This window comes from Protopterus annectens, chromosome 8.part0 (genome assembly GCF_019279795.1).
Source record: "Protopterus annectens isolate FY-2018-M chromosome 8.part0, PAN1.0, whole genome shotgun sequence".
Classification (NCBI taxonomy): Eukaryota; Metazoa; Chordata; order Ceratodontiformes; family Protopteridae; genus Protopterus; species Protopterus annectens.
Window position 1 is genome coordinate 344166144 of NC_056741.1, and position 19497 is coordinate 344185640.

General features: G+C 36.7%; 1 protein-coding gene across 4 annotated transcripts in view; it reads right to left on the reverse strand.

Moving 5' to 3' along the window:
* LOC122808798 (rap1 GTPase-activating protein 1-like) overlaps positions 1 to 19497 on the reverse strand; it is a 1319062-nt gene that overhangs the window by 265027 nt on the left and 1034538 nt on the right. For all 4 annotated transcript variants that reach the window (XM_044079845.1, XM_044079848.1, XM_044079846.1 and 1 more), the window contains exon 16: positions 8907 to 8993. In XM_044079845.1, coding sequence (XP_043935780.1) covers positions 8907 to 8993 — 87 coding nt within the window. The remainder of the gene's footprint in view (positions 1 to 8906; positions 8994 to 19497) is intronic.

Genomic DNA, 19497 nt, shown 5'->3' on the forward strand with positions numbered 1-19497 from the left:
TAATGCTGATGAAGGGTTGAGAGCCTGAAAGCTTCATTAAAGTTCTGTGTTTCTGTGACCACTGTTGTTCTCAGAGTTTTGTTCTATCTACGTGTTCAGTAATAGCATAGTGCATCCACAGTTCTGTTTGTGATGGATGGACACTGAAAAGAAGAAACTCATAGGGAAGGCTCTGCTTCTTGATGCCATGCAGAAACTGGATGAACCTGCACATGGGGTCATCTGAAGCTTCTGCATTAACTGCCAAAGACAGCTTCTTTTTTTTTTTTTATTTTTTATTTAACATTTGTTGACCAGGAATGTCCGACTAGGTTCCACAGAGCCTGTTTTCAGCGGAGGCCTGGGGAGAAATGCTCCAGATGCATGTTTTTGGAATGTGGGAGGAAACCGGAGTACCCAGAGGAAACCCACGCGAACACAGGGAGAACATGCAAACTCCACACAGAAGGCACCCCAGCTGAGAATCGAACCAGAGAACCTCTTGCTGTGAGGCAACAACGTTAACCGCTGCACCACTGTGCCGCCCAGCTTCAGCTTCAAACAGTCGATGCCAACCAATGTCAGCATATCTTCTCAGATCAACTTGTATCTGGCTGACCCTTCCAAAGAAATATCTTCTCTCAACAATTACCCTATAGTCAAGAAGATATTTCTGAGCACTAATACAGCTCTGCCAGCTAGTGCACCTGTTGAACGTCTGTTCAGTCTTGGTGGACAAGTGCTGACTGCAAGAAGAAATAGGCTCACTGATAAACACTTTGAAAAGTTGCTCCTTCTTCGAGCCAACAGAAATGTGTAGCCATTGCGAATAGTTATATAAAGTGATATTTTGGTTGACATTGTTGTGTTAACAGTCTTGTTAGATGTATATGACATTTTCTGTAAGCATTTTTGCATCCTCAGCATTAGTTTTAGCAGATTACCCTAATGTACGTTGTTGAAGATTTGATGGGTTGTAACTTGCTATGGGTCTTGTGTTGCTGGCTGTGCGTACTTTGGTTTAAGTATTAATTAAATTGTGACTCTCTGACTATAAAGATTAGCTTGTGGGACTTTGTAAACTATAAAATGCTATTCATCATTATTGTAACACTGTGTATACAATTTTAATACACTCGTATTCATGTGCAGTAAGCATGTATTCCTCAGACACAAGTACTATGTGAGTAAATCTGAACATGAGAATTGATAAACTATACTTATGCAAAAGTAACAACAGTAACTAGTTACTTTAGTTAGTAACTAGTAATAGTAACATATTACTTTTTTAGAAAAATAATAAGTAATAGTAACATATTACTTTCACTTAAAAGTAACTAGTAATAGTAACTTATTACTTTTATAAGTAACTAGCACAACACTGCCAGTATATGTTTTAAGAGAATTCAAAATTTAGATGCTGGATAAAAAAGATGTTAAAAGATTTGCATAAAGAATTTAAAGATATTACATCACAAATACAGGATGCTTATAAACAATTGGTTAGGATGTATCATTTTGTATTTGAAAGACAAAAAGAAAAAGAAAAAGAAAGATACCACTAGTTATGGAGGGAAACAAAGAGGATTGCGGCAAAGAGAGGGCACACGGATAGGAAAAGCGACAAAATGAGAGAGCTGAAGGTTGAATTAGAAAACTGTGTAGACAAGAAGCTAATATTACAGAAGCAGTCAATAAGAGGGATGCATTTTGCAAGTAATATTAACACTTTAAGATCACTGATAGCAAAGTTAAGACAGCAAAATGCTGAAAAGATGGTTTATAAGCTGAGAGAGGAAAGGTAAGGGATATGGCAGGTTATGCAGCAGGAAATATTAGGCGTTTTCTAGGATTACTATAGGGATTTGCATGCTCCTCCAAGATAGGTGATAGATCACACTTTGAAAATAAAGGTGTATTTGGACAATATAAGGATTTTGAAGATTAACTGAAGGCAAGGGGGATACCGTAAGATTTTACACCGGGAGAGCATATAGGAGCCTTATTGAAGGAGGCACTAGTAAAATCCCCAGGACCAAATTTTATACCTGTGAAAATATGAAGAATATTGGGTAGAGGCTTGAAAGAGGTATAATTAACACTGATTAATCGAGTTCAGAGGGTGTACAGATACTGTACTCTTGAAAACACATGGTAATCATAGTTACATTGAGAGAAGGGAGGAATTCAGGCTTACTAGTGTCATACCCTTCCAATTTCTTTATTTAACCATTATTACAAGGTATTTATTAATATTTTAGCTAACAGATTCTCTACAATTTTACTCCTACTGATACATGGAGATCAGTGGGGTTTTGTAGCCCAGTGTAACTTTTGATAACATGTTGATGAGCATGTTGATACTACAAGGGGTGATTATAGAGCAAAAGCCCCTGTTTACATGCTGAGAAAGCATTTGATAAAGTGTGCTGGGACTACATATTTAATGTATTATCCATAACAACATTCAAAGACCATTTATTACACTTCTCAGCAGTATATACGTAGGGTCAACAACATATGTAAATGTTTCCGCAGGACTGGCTCCATCTTCCAGATTCACCTGGATACCAGGCAAGCATGCCCATTGTTTCTACTTTTACTTGCTTTATATTTAAAACCATTAGCTTAGGATGTAACCATGAAAGGTTACAAGTGGAGAAAGGATGAGCTGAAGGTTTTGTTATTTGCAGATGATGCACTGATATCTCTACCTGATTTAGCAATTGATCTTCTCATGATATTTAATATATTGCCAAACTTTGGTAAGCTTTCAGGTTATACAATTAATATAAATAATACAATTGCAGTCTAAATTAACTTGCACTACCTCTCAGACTTGGTCAGAGAACATAATTATCTAGTGATAGGGAGTAAGATGAAATATTTGGACGTGTTGATAGGGGAGGCAGTGAAGAAATCACTATAATGAACTTATAGGCATATGATAAGGAAAAAGTGAAGAATATTTTAAGAAATGGGAAGGATTGCTGCTGGATGTTGACCAAAAGATACTGGTAATAAACTGTCATGTGCTACCATCACTTTTATATATGCAAGGTCTGGGTTACCCTCCTGATAGAGAAATATCATGGAAATTGATGAAACAAATGAGAATATTTGTATGGGAAGGGAGGCCATCCAGATTGGCATACAACAAATTAGAACTCTCCAGAGACAAAGGAGGTATCTTGGTTATATTGGGGTGCAGTGGCCTTATCAAAAAGACAAACTTCAAAGGCACCATTATGAAGCAAGACGGAAAGATATGACATTAGAGAAAATTAGGGATAAGTCAATCATAGACTGGACTGAATATTTTTTTTTTTTACAAATGAGGGAGAAAACAAAATATCAAGACATTTAACAGGAATCCAGAAATAAATGGAGAGGGTTTTTGCCCATCCTGTTTTGATAAATTTTAAAGAAGACAATGTCAACAGGGTATGAGAAAGTTAGACAGAATACTCCTAGTGTACAAGAGCAATGGAAGGGCCGTTACTAAAGTACTGATATTAGCTTTTAATGGGGATAAGATTTTAACGTAAGAGCAAACTAAAGTTAAGTCTGTTCTCACAAATTGGCATAGCCAACAAAGTAAAGAGTTTGGAATGGTACAAATGGGAGAGAATTAGAAATTATAATTTATTGGCCTTGGTAAGAGAGAGCCTGGCAACAAAGTTATACAAGCAGAGGAAGCTTAGACGGAATCCAGCCGGTGGCGGCAATGCGAGCCTGACTTTGTTTCAAGCATCAACATGGTTCCAAACAAAAAATGCCTATGGGGGGGTTTGTTGGAATGCTTTTGATTTTTTGGTTTCCTTTTTTTTTTTAATGAATGGTATGTCCTTCTTAAAGTTGCTGGTAAACAATAACATTTCAAAAATAACTGAATTAAAATGCCTAACAGTAGAGAACCAACTGGTACTATACCAATAAATAACAAGAAAAAAATGTTGGCTCCTTTTATGGCAACAAGCAACTACTGAAAAAGTTCCTGTTTGTTTTGATGATGTGTGGGGACTTGGACTCTGAGACTGATATTGATGCTATTGCTGATAATGTATTAAATGATGTAAATGCAACTAATTTAGCTAACAAAGTTTTTTTAGCCAAAAAACCAGCAGACATCAACTACAATTGACATTAAAATAATTACACAAGATTTTTATTTTATTTTTATTTTATTTATATTAAAAAAAAAAAAAAAAAAAAAAGAACCAAATCTTCTTACTTTAATTAGTACATACTACAAACTCTAAAAATTTATTTGTTTTTTTTTTACATACAATCTTCTCTCCTTTGGTAATAAGATGACAAAAACACAATTTAACTAAAGAAGAAGAAAGGGCTTTTAACAATGGAGTGACAAAGGTGGGAACATTGTGATTATAGAGGAGAGGATATGTTAAGATGTTGAAACTTTAGAAAGAAAAGAGAATATGTGAAAATATTTAAATTATTTGACATCATCAAAAAAAGAAAACTTTATTCATTCCTTTCTATATATATGCATTAATGTCAGTGAAATTTCTTTTTTCTTTTTATGATTGATTTCTGTTTGATTGACAAACCTAGATAGGTGTTCTATTGGAATTCTAAAACTCATAAGAATCAAGTAGACCCACCTTTTAAATTGGACAGATTTCTACTGTTTGTAGATTTATTGAAATATTATTAGAGAACAATTTTTTGTTTTGGTACATCTATTAACTTCTTAGATGTCCACTTATGGTGGGATGTTCATATGAGGAGGTTTCAGAGCAAGATACATAGAAAGGAAACCTTTACTAATAGCTATGTTCATTTTAATTTTATAAAGGTTTGTTTCTTTCTAGGGCTATGATCCTAGAAATTCCTTTAACATCAAAAGCATTCCTCCAGAGTAGGACCCACCCAATGTATGTTAAGGGGTGGTTTCCACTGCAATAATTGTAGCACATGTAGATTTATAGCCAAAAGGGACCTATGATTATGTTGAAAGTATAGACTTTATTTTTTCTGTTGTTGAATGAATAATAACATGTAAGACCAAGGGGTAGTTTATTTCTGGGTTGAGATGTAGTTAACATCAAATTTTTTTAAAATGAAATGTATTATAATATTGACAAAGGATAAATAATCTATTTTAGTTTTTTTTATATAAAATATTTACTAATGTTCTCAATTCTCATACTAGTTCTTTAACAGTTTTTGACCAATCAGTTACTGTGATCAATATGCTAAACAAGCAGAGAAGTTTATTTTTCTGATGGAAGTGTCTCCATAAATACTTTTATATCCTGAGAGCCTTAAGAATTTTTCCTTATAATAAACTAAGCATGCTGGTGATGCTGCTCAGGGGAATTGTGAAATTGGTCACACATTTTTATTTGCCCAAAATTAGTAGAATTCAAGAAATCAATGGAACAGCTTATAAGGAAGGTGATTGGATGGGAAATTGCTATTTCTCCCCTCCCATTTTTACTAGGCTGGTAGGACAAGGAAGAATTGATTAAGCAGGAACAGATACTACTGGCAGAGGTAATATTACTAGGAAAATGTATTATGTAAGTAACTACTGAAATTGACGTATTAGAACTAATAGGGTTATTGGATTAGTTGATGGAAAACGAGGAAAGGCAAACGGGAAGGAAATAGGAAGAAACTTACACAGAAGTGGCTGGAATGGTTGAAATATAAAATGGCCAAATAAGAAAAAATATAGAAAGTACCACAAATGATGGGAATATTGAACGCTAAAGGGGAGCATTTATAGAAAGCTGCAGAACTACCCAGACTTCCTGACTTAATGTAAACAGTGTATATAGAACTTATTATAAAATGGTTTACTATTATTTAACAGTATTAACTAAAGTTTATGATAAGGCTAAGAAATGTTGTTCATTTTCATTGTTGGTTTGTACTAATCTTTGTTGATTTTTTTTTGTTTGATCTGTGTTAACGTGCATTTTCTAGAGGTTATGAAGTCTAACACTCAAATGTATGTCATTATTTAGAATCTTTAACCCTCAGTGATTTGCCAGGAAACCACAAATTTTATGAGGAATAGACCAAAAATATGAGGCAAAAATCTGGACATTTTGCAGAAATCTGGACAGTTGAGATGTATGCTAAGCAAACAATCCAGGGAAATATTTGTAAAAAGGATCAAGAAGGTACAATACATCTCAATGATCTGGCAAATGTGTCACTAACTTGCAATATCTGCTACATCAGAGCAGGTGTTACCTATTTCGTATTGTCTGATATAGTCCCGTACAACTCAGCACTCTGCTTATATTTTTGATTAAAACATTATATTATTTATATAAGGAATTAGATATGAAGAGATGTGTATTAAGCAGCTCTAAGCATGGCTAGAAGCTTGAGGAGTCAAATGAATACAATAGCTGAGTACATTCCCTTTCTGCTTAGCTGTATCTTAGCACTGCACATCCTTGTTTGTCTCACCTATGTGTTATTCATATGAAAAATATAAGGCTAAAAATACCATGGAAATGTAAGGCTAGGCTTATTAAGAGCATCACTTATCAAGACACCTAGTAAGTACCTATGAACCTATATTCTACATCCTTGAAATACTGTATGGTACAGAATGTTAAAGGTGAGTTTGTCTGAATTAATTTGTATACATGTATTAGTCAGTTCTAAGGCATATAAGACAAGAATCAGTACTAATTGCCATTAGACAACTCACATCCTAGACAAACTTCAGAACCTTTCTAAAATTATAAGTGCAAAATAAAAATAAAAATCTGCCTATGCGAAACAACTAAAGTTTAAGTAAAATTTAACTATTGCTATTATAAATACACTTGCAGAGACTGTTATACAACTATTAACTTCTGGCATATCTTACAAGTTCTTCAGATCTCCTGCAAGAACCTATAATGTAAACATTTCTGTTTATAAGAGAATGTGATTTCATTGCAAATAGAATTTGAGTGTATTAGGAAATCTACCAAACTATCCCTTCTAATGTACATTAATTTTGTTGTGTTATACTTTTAATGTCATATTGTTTGTATCCTCTAAATGTTTGATTGTTTATGACATCTTTCAGGCTTTTCTACCTAGTCTCCAACACAAACATACAATACTTTTCCGTTATCGGGGCAACAGATGTCATGAGTGGCTGGAGTCCCTTGAAATGCTTAATGGTATTAGAACGGGTTTGCTCAAAGTTATTTTGGTACTTTCTAACACCATTAAGCATTTCAAGGCAGTCGTTTCTTGAAACGGACATTTTGGATTCTTCATGTTTGAGTCCTCAGTTTATCTAATATTGCAAACATGCTACCTGAAAAGGGAAGGGGATGGGTATCTCTTTCCTTTAGTGTACACTTAACATCTGGCCCTACAGCCACCCATGCTTTCAGCCTGTAATGTACTTTGACTTCTCAGTTCCTGAAATGAGCTAATTATGCCTGAACTGAGAGCCCCTGATGGTTTCAGTTGGTTGTCACTTCTGTGGTGCTGTTTAAACTGATGGACAGGGCAGGCGAGCCTTGATGGCACTGTAATGGATCTGCAGGCTGTCATGCCAAACGATTCCTGTAACTTCTATTCCTACTTTCACACATGTTGCCAGAAATGTTTAAGTGCTGAAGAAGTGAAGCCCTCAAAAACTGAAATGTTGAAAGATATAAGCTGACTACTTTTATTTGATGGTATGCCAGTGAATAGTAAAACCATGGCATACTGGATATGGAAAATTGTTTAAATGCAACTTATTTGATATGCAGAAGTTGTGGTCATCATCATCACCATACTGCCTCTGTGGTAACTCAAGTAATGTGAATGCTAGTATTCAATATCAGTTTATTGACTGTCACTTGTGTTTCCCCCTTCCATTTCAGTATACTGTCTGCTTGCCTTACATGCTGTTCCAGTTGTAGTTGTGAAATTCTGGCGAGTTCTTTCAGGGCATGCACGTGTTGCTATAAATAGGGGAAGTTTTACATTATACATTCTTTGTGTAAATAACTTTGCGAGGACAAGAAGAGCAAGAAGGTCCTGTCATATGTAAAACAGAGTTAGGTGTGGCACTAAAATTGTTCAGTTGCTTCTTTGTTATCCCTGAAGCAGAAAAGAACTGAAATAACTTTGAGAAATGCGAACATCAGGAGAAAATGTTAACATGTACTCAGGGTACGTTTTGCGGAAGTTCTCCGTCTCTTACTTTTCTGCTTCAGGGCTAGTGATCATTGCATAACTGTTGCCCCGATAACGGAAAAGTACCAAACATACTATACCTGGCTGGGATTTCTCAATAAATAATTTCAAATAAATAAATAAACAAATAATATTTGCTTATCATTTGTGATGTCTTGTTATTCCCTTTTATGTTCATGTAACGGGCAGCACATGCTTGATGAACAAAGAATTGTTTTACAGATTTCTTGTTCACACTGTGAATCGCTGTGTACTTTTCTTGTGTTGAATTTCCACAGATTACTGAAGTGAAGTTTTCATGTGGTTGCTCTCTACTATGCTCAAAATGCTATATCTAAAGAGGTTTATCTGCTTGGTATCATTTAAGAAAATAACACTCTTACTGAAGTACTTTTTTCTGTTTGCTCTATCAAGGAAATAGCAGAGAATAATTGAACTTGCCAGTTTATGAATTGTATACTGTTATTGTGGTTATAACTTGGGTACAAATATTACCTTCTCCAAGTCCTACCAGAATTGCAGACAGGGGCAGTCAGACAAACTTAGCATACACCTTTTAAACATCCTGACAGATGCAGCAGGAAATGAACAAATACTTTATAGCTATTACTTTTGGAATATGACCACACCAAGGTGCCATGAAAAGCAGGGGCACAACAGAGCTGCCATTCACCTTTGTAACAGGACATTTATTCTGCACAGTAAATTAACAACTAAATAACACAGTAGTAGTAAGTATAGATACTTACCTCCAACTTGGTAAACCGTTCGGCTCGATAACAGCTGTATTCTGCATTAATTAACTTTGTCATAAGAAACTCTCGAAATTCAGGCCCCTGTGAAATGGATGAATAGAAGGTTTAAGAAATAATATCATGCATCTTGCTGTTTTCTTTAAAAGCAGAAACAAAATTAAAGTGTAAAAGCATTGTGTTGCTTAATACATGCATCTACGCAAGCACACACACACAGACCACACACCCACACACACACACACACACACACACACACACACACACACACACACACACACACACACACACACACACCCTGTGGTGGCAGAAAATTTGCACAGTCTGGCAAAATGTCAGACACAGCAAATTTCATGCCATCCAGAAGCATGATCGCATAGTTAGCAGCCAATAGAGACAGACAAAAATGCTACGAGAGGAAGACAGAGACATTCTACAGAATTGTTCTCAGCAATCTCATTTACAGTATAAATCAAATAAAAGGCAATATAACCTTCAGGCTAGTTAAGTATATTGATTACTTTCATCTGAAAAATCATGACTTCTTCAGATTGCCTTTTATTTAATTTATTATGTGCTTGTCAAAGACAACTGGGGTAGCTTTGGTTTTATTAGTTTTTGTAATTTGCAGCTCTGGTGTGTTTCAGGACAGAGACATAATTGTTGCCTTATAGATTTCTAATGTTGTCTACAATAGTTTGGGAAGCTTATTCGCCTATGATTCTCATTGTGTCTTCTTTAGATTTAGGAACAAAACCTTTTTGTGTTAAATATCTCATACCTAATTTAGTCATTAACGATGCTTTCCTGAGGACAGGCATGAAGGTACAAAGTCTTCCCCATGCTGTTAGCCACGTAGGCATTTCAGTTATAATCTGTATTTCAGTGTGCTGATGTGGAACTGTGATACAGTTCTAAGAATGTAGGTTTATTTGTGGGCAAATGGCAACAAGTTGAGGATACAGGTGATTAGTTCTTTTTTTTTTTTAGTTTAAGGTGTCATTACACTTCTTCATTTCTTCCTGTTACAAGTGTCTCCAGTCAACAACCTCAAAAAACCTTGACACGGTTATTAATAGAATGTGCTGGAGGGACAGATTCTTCACCCAGAGACTCCCTATGCTGTGGAACAAAATCCCGGTACATGTGAGGCAGAGCACCTCGCTGGCCTTGTTCAAGAGGAATCTTGACCAATGGATGGGAGATCGCAGATATACCCCAGGGTTTACTTCAGTGTCGCTGCTTGACAGAGGCACAGCAAAATAATAGGCATAGTTTTATTCAAACTAAAGGGGTGGCGAAAGCCACATAACTATGGGCTAGGCTTATAAATGCCCTTGGGCAGATAGCCTAGTATGAACCTATGAACCTATACCCATCAAGTCAAATAAATGGGAAATAAAATGTGCTTGACACCAAATGACTCAAAAACTGTTAAAAGGAGCACTTTGGAAGAAAACACCAAGCTACAGAGTATAGTCCTTTAATAAATCCACAGTAAGCACAATGAACGGCCAAACAAATACACATAAACGCCCACAAGTCAAAAATGCATTTTTGTCACAATGAAGACTTCCTCAGATAAATGCATACCCTTCAAGTGTGTATAGTTTATACTAAAACCAATAAACATTAACCAATCAAACAAAAGAAGTTCATTAAACCACTTTAAAAACTAATTTGCATACATAAAATCTGTGTGTCTGTACTATTAAAATCCTAAAAAAAATATAAATACACATGACTTATATCACATATCACAATTTGACAAATGCACTTTAAAAAATGTTTAAAAATGTTTTACATAATACAAATAGTAATGAGAAAAAAAAACAAAGGGATCAAAAGTTTCAAGCAGTCTTTTCAATCATTCATATTAACTTCATGTGCCATCTAGTGGCCAAATTAAAATTTGCAGTTATGTTAAAGATTTGCTGCTCTTAACTTAAGAACAGGGGCCAATGATACTGCCTCATTCAAACCCGGGGACTTAGTGGCTTCTAAAGTCAATTGCCAGAAAAGTTCTCTATATTCCAGCCGTGTCTCCCATAGGCCCCCTCTTATGTCCTTAGGTACTACTTCTAACACAAAAAAATGGTAACAAGCATCTTGACATATAAGTTTGTGTTTGTATAGGGCATTATTAACCATCATACCCATACTAGAGGACTGACAATCTGGTTTGCTTCCCTTCAAAATGTGCACCATAAACTGGCTGGCAGCCTTTGTGCATAAAGGCAGTGATTGTGCAGTAACATGCACCACCAAGAATGAAACTTCCTATAAGAGTGGCATCATGCTGCTCCATTCAGTCTTTTTTATCTGTGTGTTTTTCAACTATGGATGTGTAATAAAGCGGGTTACTACTAAATATCAAAATACCATGATCCCGATACTCTTAATACAGACACCCAGAATCTCAAGAGACTGCAGAATCTTGAAGTAAAAAAAAAAAACTAAAACACAAAACCATTAGTAATAATGTTTTTGCCCCCTCACCCCCTGCAACTTAAATATACCAATTCCAAGTTCACACTACAATGGAGAGAATGGCAAAGTTCCCATTCCGCACTGTACGGCAATCTCCATTCACAGTTTTTGAGATTCAGCAATCTTGAGATTCTTGGTGTTGGTATTCAGAGTTTCGGGATTGTGGTATTTCGATATTTAGTAGTAAACCCAATAAAGCAGATAATATAAGCTTAGTGTCTGACATTCTGACAGCTAGCAGCAGGGAATAAATATGTAACTGTGCCCAGTGGGCCTGGCATTGAATAATAGCCCTATAAGGAAGAAGACAACCAGGGAAGAGGAGTATAAGCAGCCTGTTAATTCTTGAATGAGGGAGTTGGTTGGATTCCAACAGGGAAAAAACATCTTGTCAAAGGCCTAAAAATGGACTCCTGAACCCAGGAACTCAAGAGACTAGGCTCAGTCAAGGTCTACTCACAGTGCGGCCAGGATTCATGAGTGTACAGTATTGTGCACCTGCACTGTGGTGTTTCTATGAAAACAAAAGTCTCCTCCTACACCAAAGGCACCAGCAAAAGTGCAAGGAGAAATGATGAAAAATAAAATGAACTTTATTAACCAAATTCTAAAGATGAAAGTCCATAGAGTGGTTTCAGCATATCCTGCCTTCTTCAGTACATCAAAACCAGGAAATGACATTATTAAATACCCACCATTTAAAGACATCAGTGCATCAATGTGTAGTGTTAACACATTTTTCCACCAATATTCATTAAGTTCTGGATAAAATAAAGACCACCCTTTAATCAGCCAAAATCTTTGTTTTTGTTAAAATATCATGGCAGCCTAAATTATTTGATGCCTTACAAACCATTGTATCTAGGCCTGTAAACCTAAAGGAAGCAATAGGGTGTACGTGTGTGCTTTGATAAAGCATTGTTAGGTTTGTGTCATTTTATGTCACTCAAATGTTCTCTAATATGCAAGCTAATACGTCTAGATGTCTGACCCACATAAAAGGCTGAGCATGTATATATTACAAGACAAGTAATCCATTCAGTATCACAGCTGAGTGAATGATTTATATAAAAAAATCAAACTAGCATTGGCAGAAGAAAACTCCTTATTTTTGTAACAAGTCTCCTAAGTCTTTAGTCTTTTAATGATGATATGGACTTCTGTTTTTAGGAAACCTTGTTGAAGAAATAATTTGTTGGCTAAAGATCCAAGACATGTTTTTAATAATATAATTAAGGGTCAGACCTTTAGGATGTCCAGATTATGTACAAGTGATGAACACTTTGAATCTGAGGTTCAAGACTTTACCTCTCATTTCGTCTTGAGAGGTTATCGGGCAAGAGAGGTAGAGAATGTTATTCGGGACAGTAAGATATGTAGAAGTATCAAAGCAGCCCCATGATTTTCTCAACATGGTGCAAACAATAGATTTATTTCTGATACTAGAATGGGTAAGGAGAGACTGAGATTGTATATGAACTATAGTAATGACATCAGTGGCACATGTGATATTATATGTAATAACTGGAATATTTTATTGACAGATGATGTTATTCGAGAACTGGTTGGTAATACTCCCAGTTTTACATTTAGATGTAATAAGAACTTGAAGCAAATTCTTTGCACTAATAATAAATGGATTGTTCATGTTAATGTTTCTGATAGGATTGGTACATATCCTTGTAAGCATTATAAAACATGCACTTATATTTCTCACACCAATGTTTTCACTCACCCGGTTAATCATAAACAGTACTTTCCTAATGTTAGATATTATGAATATAAGGCTGAAATTAATTCTGTTGTAAATATGCTGAAAGATAAAGCATAGAATAAAAAGTTTGCTTGAATATATGTATAGAGTTTAGCAATGTAAAATGTGCATTCATACTATATGTATAAAAGACAGGCTTCTCTTCACAGCATCAGAAAGAAAAAGCCTAACAGAGCAATATTGGGAAACAAGCATTACCTGATTTTCTCATGTTTGCAGAACACATGTCTATTAACAGACATCCTTTTTTATAAATTCAGCAATACGGGAAGTTTTTTCAGAAGGAACAGAACAGATGTTTCCTTTCATATTTCTGTTATTCTGATTACGTGCATTTGTGCATTTTCACATCAGCAGAACTTCTGACAGGACAATTGAAAAGTCTAAAAACAGACATTATGTGACTTCCCACAGAAGGCCAAAAAACATACCAAGAGGAAATAACAACATCTATATGCGTGACTAGCACTCTATATAACAATTGTTGTAATTCAGTTATATGAGAGAAGGACAGAGAGAGGTATTTTGTATTTGTCATCATTCATATCTGTAATTAAGGAAAACTTTGTAATATATGCTACAATCTGACAGAAATAGTACATGTCATTTGTTATAAAATAAGTTATCTGTAACTGTGCTTATAGCTGCAAAATATATTTCTTTATCAGTGTGCAATTTGAAAGGCTTGGTGCTTTAAACAGACTACAGATGGAGTCATGCAAAGCTCTGTGTCTCTGATTCAGCAATAAACTGACTGTGTGTCTTAAGAAGACTTTGGATCCAGCACAGCATAACAGCAGAGCACGCAAATTAAGATCAATTTTTCAATGGTGACCCTTTGACAACGTTCCTAGCCTGTATCCAAAACAGGGGTAGTGAATGGGTAATGCCTTGTATAAGGTCACAACTGTAAAAGCACAGTAACTAATGTTTATGTAAAGTACTTTAGATTTCTACAGTTTTCTACAGTTTGCAGCAATAATTCAGTTTAAGAGACATCTAAATCCAGTCAGACTGCATTGCAGAAAGGTGAGCAGTTCTATAAATTCTCCAGAAAAGGTACAATACAAAGCTGTAAGACTGAAACTGCCAGTTTTGCTGTACCAACTTCACAAATGACTACAGAGACTTTTCAACCATCTACAGTAAAGCAGCTTGGCCATCTGCCTCTCTGTTGACTGGTAAGGAAATTATTCTGGGTTATATACAGTATGAATGCCATAGAGGTAATAATAATAATAATAATAATAATAATAATAATAATAATAATAATAATAATAATAATAATAACATAATTAAATGTATAAACTGTATATTAGCAAATATAAAACCTTATTAGGGCAAGTTCATAGTAAGGCATTATGCAAATGAATTGCAAGTTGATAGTAAGGCATTATGCAAATGGATTACAATATTTGACTGGTATCTGAAACAAAATCATGTGTGGTATAAAACATGTTTATTGTGTGTACAATGTCATAAAAATACAGTGCATGCCACTATTCAAAGGTTAAACTGTACAGACAAAAAATTTAATGGTAAAGAACCAAGAAAAGTTAATATGTTGACATTATATTCAAATGTTTGACAGCTATGTTCTGTCACCAGATGTAAAAAGGTTTATTTCAGAGTTGCAACAACAGTCATATCAGTTACTGATAGAACCTCTAGTACATTTTGTCACAAAAGAATGTAATAAACTTCTAAAAAACAGACACAATGAGTTCAGGAAGCTTAGACAAGTTATACATACATCTTTTCAAAAGTGCATAGGAGTTTTAAATTCAGCAGAACAGGTTACAAAAGAATGTCAGAAAGACCATGCAACATTACAGGAAACTCTTAAACAGCAGTTGCAGGATAAAGGAAATACATTAGCTGAACTGACAGAGACTGGGGACTTCCTGCATACACAGCTAATTTGTACAAAAGAAATATATTTTATAATATGTTTATTTTTAGTAACTGGATAAGCATACATGGTAGGATGGTAGGGCATTCAGTTAAAGCAAGACATTTATTAGTAGTACAGTAAAATAGACCATATAACGGTTACTCTAATAGCATAGTCAAAAGGTACACAACAGTTTTAGTGTATAAAAATTAAATAAAACTAGTTAATAAGAGTAAAGATTTAAAGTCACAAGACGGACATGCTTGTATAAAGATATAAAGATACAAGACAGACATGCATGTATTTTCTTTTCATCTAAAATACATCTGTTACAATACACAAGAATAACAGGCAGACAACAGCAAATATAAATAATATAAATATAAATGTGTTAGTTAAGCTAATATCTTTTTGTTTTTTACAATTTTTATATAATTGTATAGTAACACTACCCCAAACAGTTAAAGTTCTGAATTTTAAAAAGAAATAAAATCACAGATGGTATTAGTCAAACAGTCTTTGTAAAATTAATGGCAAGGCAGTTAAATAAATAAATAAATAAACACTGAAATCCATGTAAGCTAATTATAAAATAATCTCCAGGATTCATGAAGCTTGCGCCATGCGCCGGAGTAGTGCTGGCGATCTAGCACCAAATATGGCCATCGAGTGATTCAGGTAAGAGATGTTTCCAAGTGCACTACCAGCGTATGCCAGAGCTGTGCAGCTCCCGGCACATGTATGCTAATTACCCCATGCGCAGCAGTGTAACATGCAAATGAAGGTATATAGTGATTCATGAAGTTGTGCAGGTGTAGCGTAAGCAAGTAAAAATGTAAACCAAAGAAAACAGTTTATATGTTGTCAAACATAAAATTGGAACCATGAAAGCTGACCAAACTTACGTGTTATAATGTTAATATATGCCAATGGCTAAATATATAGCCAATGGCTTAAAACAGCATGTACAACATATAAAAACTAACATTTAATTTCATGACTACACCAACACAAAGTAAAACCGCAGTGCATCAGTGCGCAAATGGGATCATAACGAAAATATATTTAGATGTCATAAAACTGTAAGGTAATGCAATTCATGATATCCCCATAATAGTCAATGGCACACATGCTACATTGCAACCATGGCGCAAGGGTTGCTAAGGGTCTGTGACAGTGTTCCGTGCGGTAACTAGGAATTAGCAGTCAATGCCATGCAAATGAGTCAAGTAATACTGAATCGCAAATGTCCCACCAGTGTAAGGATGTACCACATGGCGTAGCATTACAACACCGAGGAGTGGCCTGGAGGTAAACATGACATCAAGAGAGGGGTGCGCCACCATATCTGTAAGCACATTGGATCATTGCTAATCCATGTTGGGTGTTGCTAAGCAAAGCCACAGGATAGGGGTGTGGAAGTAGCCATAGCTTTGCTTAGCTGAGAGCACACAAGGTAACCAAAAGTTCATGTAAACGTGGATGAAAACGCGCATGAAACCCTGTAAATATATGTGCACGGTGTGCACCACAGCTGAAAAAGGAAGGATACGGGAAGATGATAAGGAAATGCTGCAGCATGGTAATTGGAGTACAGATGAGTAATTAACACCTAGAAACTTACAGTGGGCCATAGACAACAGCTAACAAGGCTGCTAGCAGCTACCTGCAGAACAGGAAAGGGGAGGTGCTGTAGAGCAAAGAAAAGAGAACTGTCACAGCAGAACAAAGCAAACATGCTGTAGATCAGCTACATAACACATTTCCCAACACAATCCTGGGTTATGGAAGCACAAAACAAGAAAGGTGGCAGCTGGGTGCATGCCTGACAATGGGAGGTGAATCAGGTTGAAAATAGAAGTAAAGGGCAATAGATGAATCACGGCAGACAAGCGTGAGTCAACACCAAAGGCCCCACAATAGCAGTACCTGCTATAAAACCAATAATTAAGATACCCCGCAGCTGGATTCGCACAAACACACCCAATTACACCAGCATCAGCCATTGCACAATAGTATAAGGTGTGAAAGCCCACACAAACACACACACACACACACACTTGTGTACTCCCAGACACTCTGCACCATTGGTGTATACAGACGGGGAACTTTTAATATGTATATGTTAGGGGGTTCCATAGCTTTGATTCACCAGCATGTTTGGAGACTGACGGTGGTGTGGAGGATGATGCTGACCACCATCTCAGGCACCGGAGGAGGAGATGAGTGTTCAGACCCAGGGTAACCTACCAGGGGCTACATGATCTGGAGATAGTAGAGTGTTACAGGGTGGACAGGGACATCATACAGCAACTTGTTAAGCTGTGCCAGCCATGCCTCAGAGCCAGAAGTAACAGAGGGGAACCCATCCCAGTGGACACAAAGGTATGTGTAAGCTTGAGAATACTAGCCACAGGTACCTTCCAAATGACAACTGGGGATACCATAGGGATCTCACAGGCATCAGCATCCAGGGTACTCCACCAGTTCCTGGATGCCATGTTACCACATGCCAATGAGCACATACACTTCCCCCGAATGCAGGAGGAGTTGGCCAGCAATATGCATCTCTTCCACCATGTGGTGGACTACCCGGAGGTACTGGGTGCAATAGACTGCACGCACATACAAATCAAGTCACCACCCGGTGAGCAGGGTAGGCACTACATAAATCGCAAGGGATTCCCCTCCATCAACTGCCAGGTCATGTGCAATGACCAGGACATTATCATGGATGTGTGTGCTGGCAGTCCTGGCTATCACGACTCCCACATCTGGCATGCCTCACAGCTGTATCATGTATTTGGCAGGGGGGACATCCCATATAGCCACCTGGTGGGGGATGCTGGCTATGCACTAGAACCATGGATGATGACACCCATCAGAAATGCACACACAGCCATGCAAGAATGCCATAATGAGGCACACGCAGAAACCAGAAGCATCATAGAGCGCGTATTTGGTAAGCTGAAATCACAGTTCCATTGCTTGGACATATCTAGTGGAGCCTTGCAGTACTCTCCAGGAACATGTGCCCACATCTTCATAGTATGTGCCATGCTACACAATATGATCCTGTGGAAACAGCTGCAGCAGGGACAGAATGGTGAAGGCCCTCACAGCCCACCACAAATGCCAAGGGACCCACAGGTACAGGGGGGCTCAGACCACGAACACCCTGTGCTAGCCCCAATAGGCAGACGGAGGCATGCCCAGTATGCCCATGCCTTGGCAAAGAGGGAACGTATAGCACACAGACTGACAGTGTAGGCACTCATGGACTGACACCCTTCTCCACCTGCACACACAGCAAACATGGATGCCACACACATGACCACCTGTAAATTGTCATATATAGGTGGTCTACTGTGTGCATCCTACATAGGTAGTCCTCAACTATTGTACAAGGTAAGTCAATACTTAAACAGTATATTAAGCTATCAGCATGTGTCCATACTGTATGTACAGTTTCATAGATATGTAGGTAGGTACATGCCCAACTGCCGAGGCCACTCATAAGCATAGGCAAAACGTGTCTGTTATTGCCACCCCATCGATCAACTAACTGTCCCTATGTGGAACAGAACCACTTGTGGGATCCCTGGGGTGTAGCTACTGTTCACCACCCACTCTGCAAGGATACCCCAGAGTGTTAGTGAGTGGTTTTGTATAATGCAATCAGGGATGTGTTTCCAAATAATGGGGAGTATCCCTGACAGGAATCTTCACAGATGTGTACATATTACATAGTATACCTTAAACACAGCTTGCATATATAGGTAGTTCTCCACAGAATAATAAACATGTGGAACACACAACCGCTGAAATGTGCATTCATCACCCTTGCACTACCAGTGCCTGCTCTGACAGGTAAGATATCAATACCAGGATTAGAACACGCAACCATGTACTCATTCATCACAATAACATACCACTAAACTACATGAGATGTACCAATGGCAGTTGTGTATACTGACAGGATAAAACACAAAAGGTAGGAATGTGTTGAAATAGGACAAACCAGCATGTACACAATGAAAGGTATATGTTTATATATATATATATATATATATATATATATATATATATATATATATATATATATATATATACACACACATCATATATATATATATATATATATATATATATATATATATATATATATATATATATATAACCATGGGCACATATAAATGGGATACCTACCACATACTCGATCGCTTTATATATTACTGTGTGTATGTGTGTATCTTAGGGCTGTAGTGTATATAAGTGTGTGTTTTGTGTGTGGTGTGTGTTGTTGGGGGACTGTAATGTGTGGTTGTGGGTTAGCTTTGTGTGTCTGTTTGCAACCTAGGATGTAGAATATTAAAGTAGGGGGTAGTGTGTGGGCGCACCTGTACATGTGGATGGTTGTGGGATTGTGT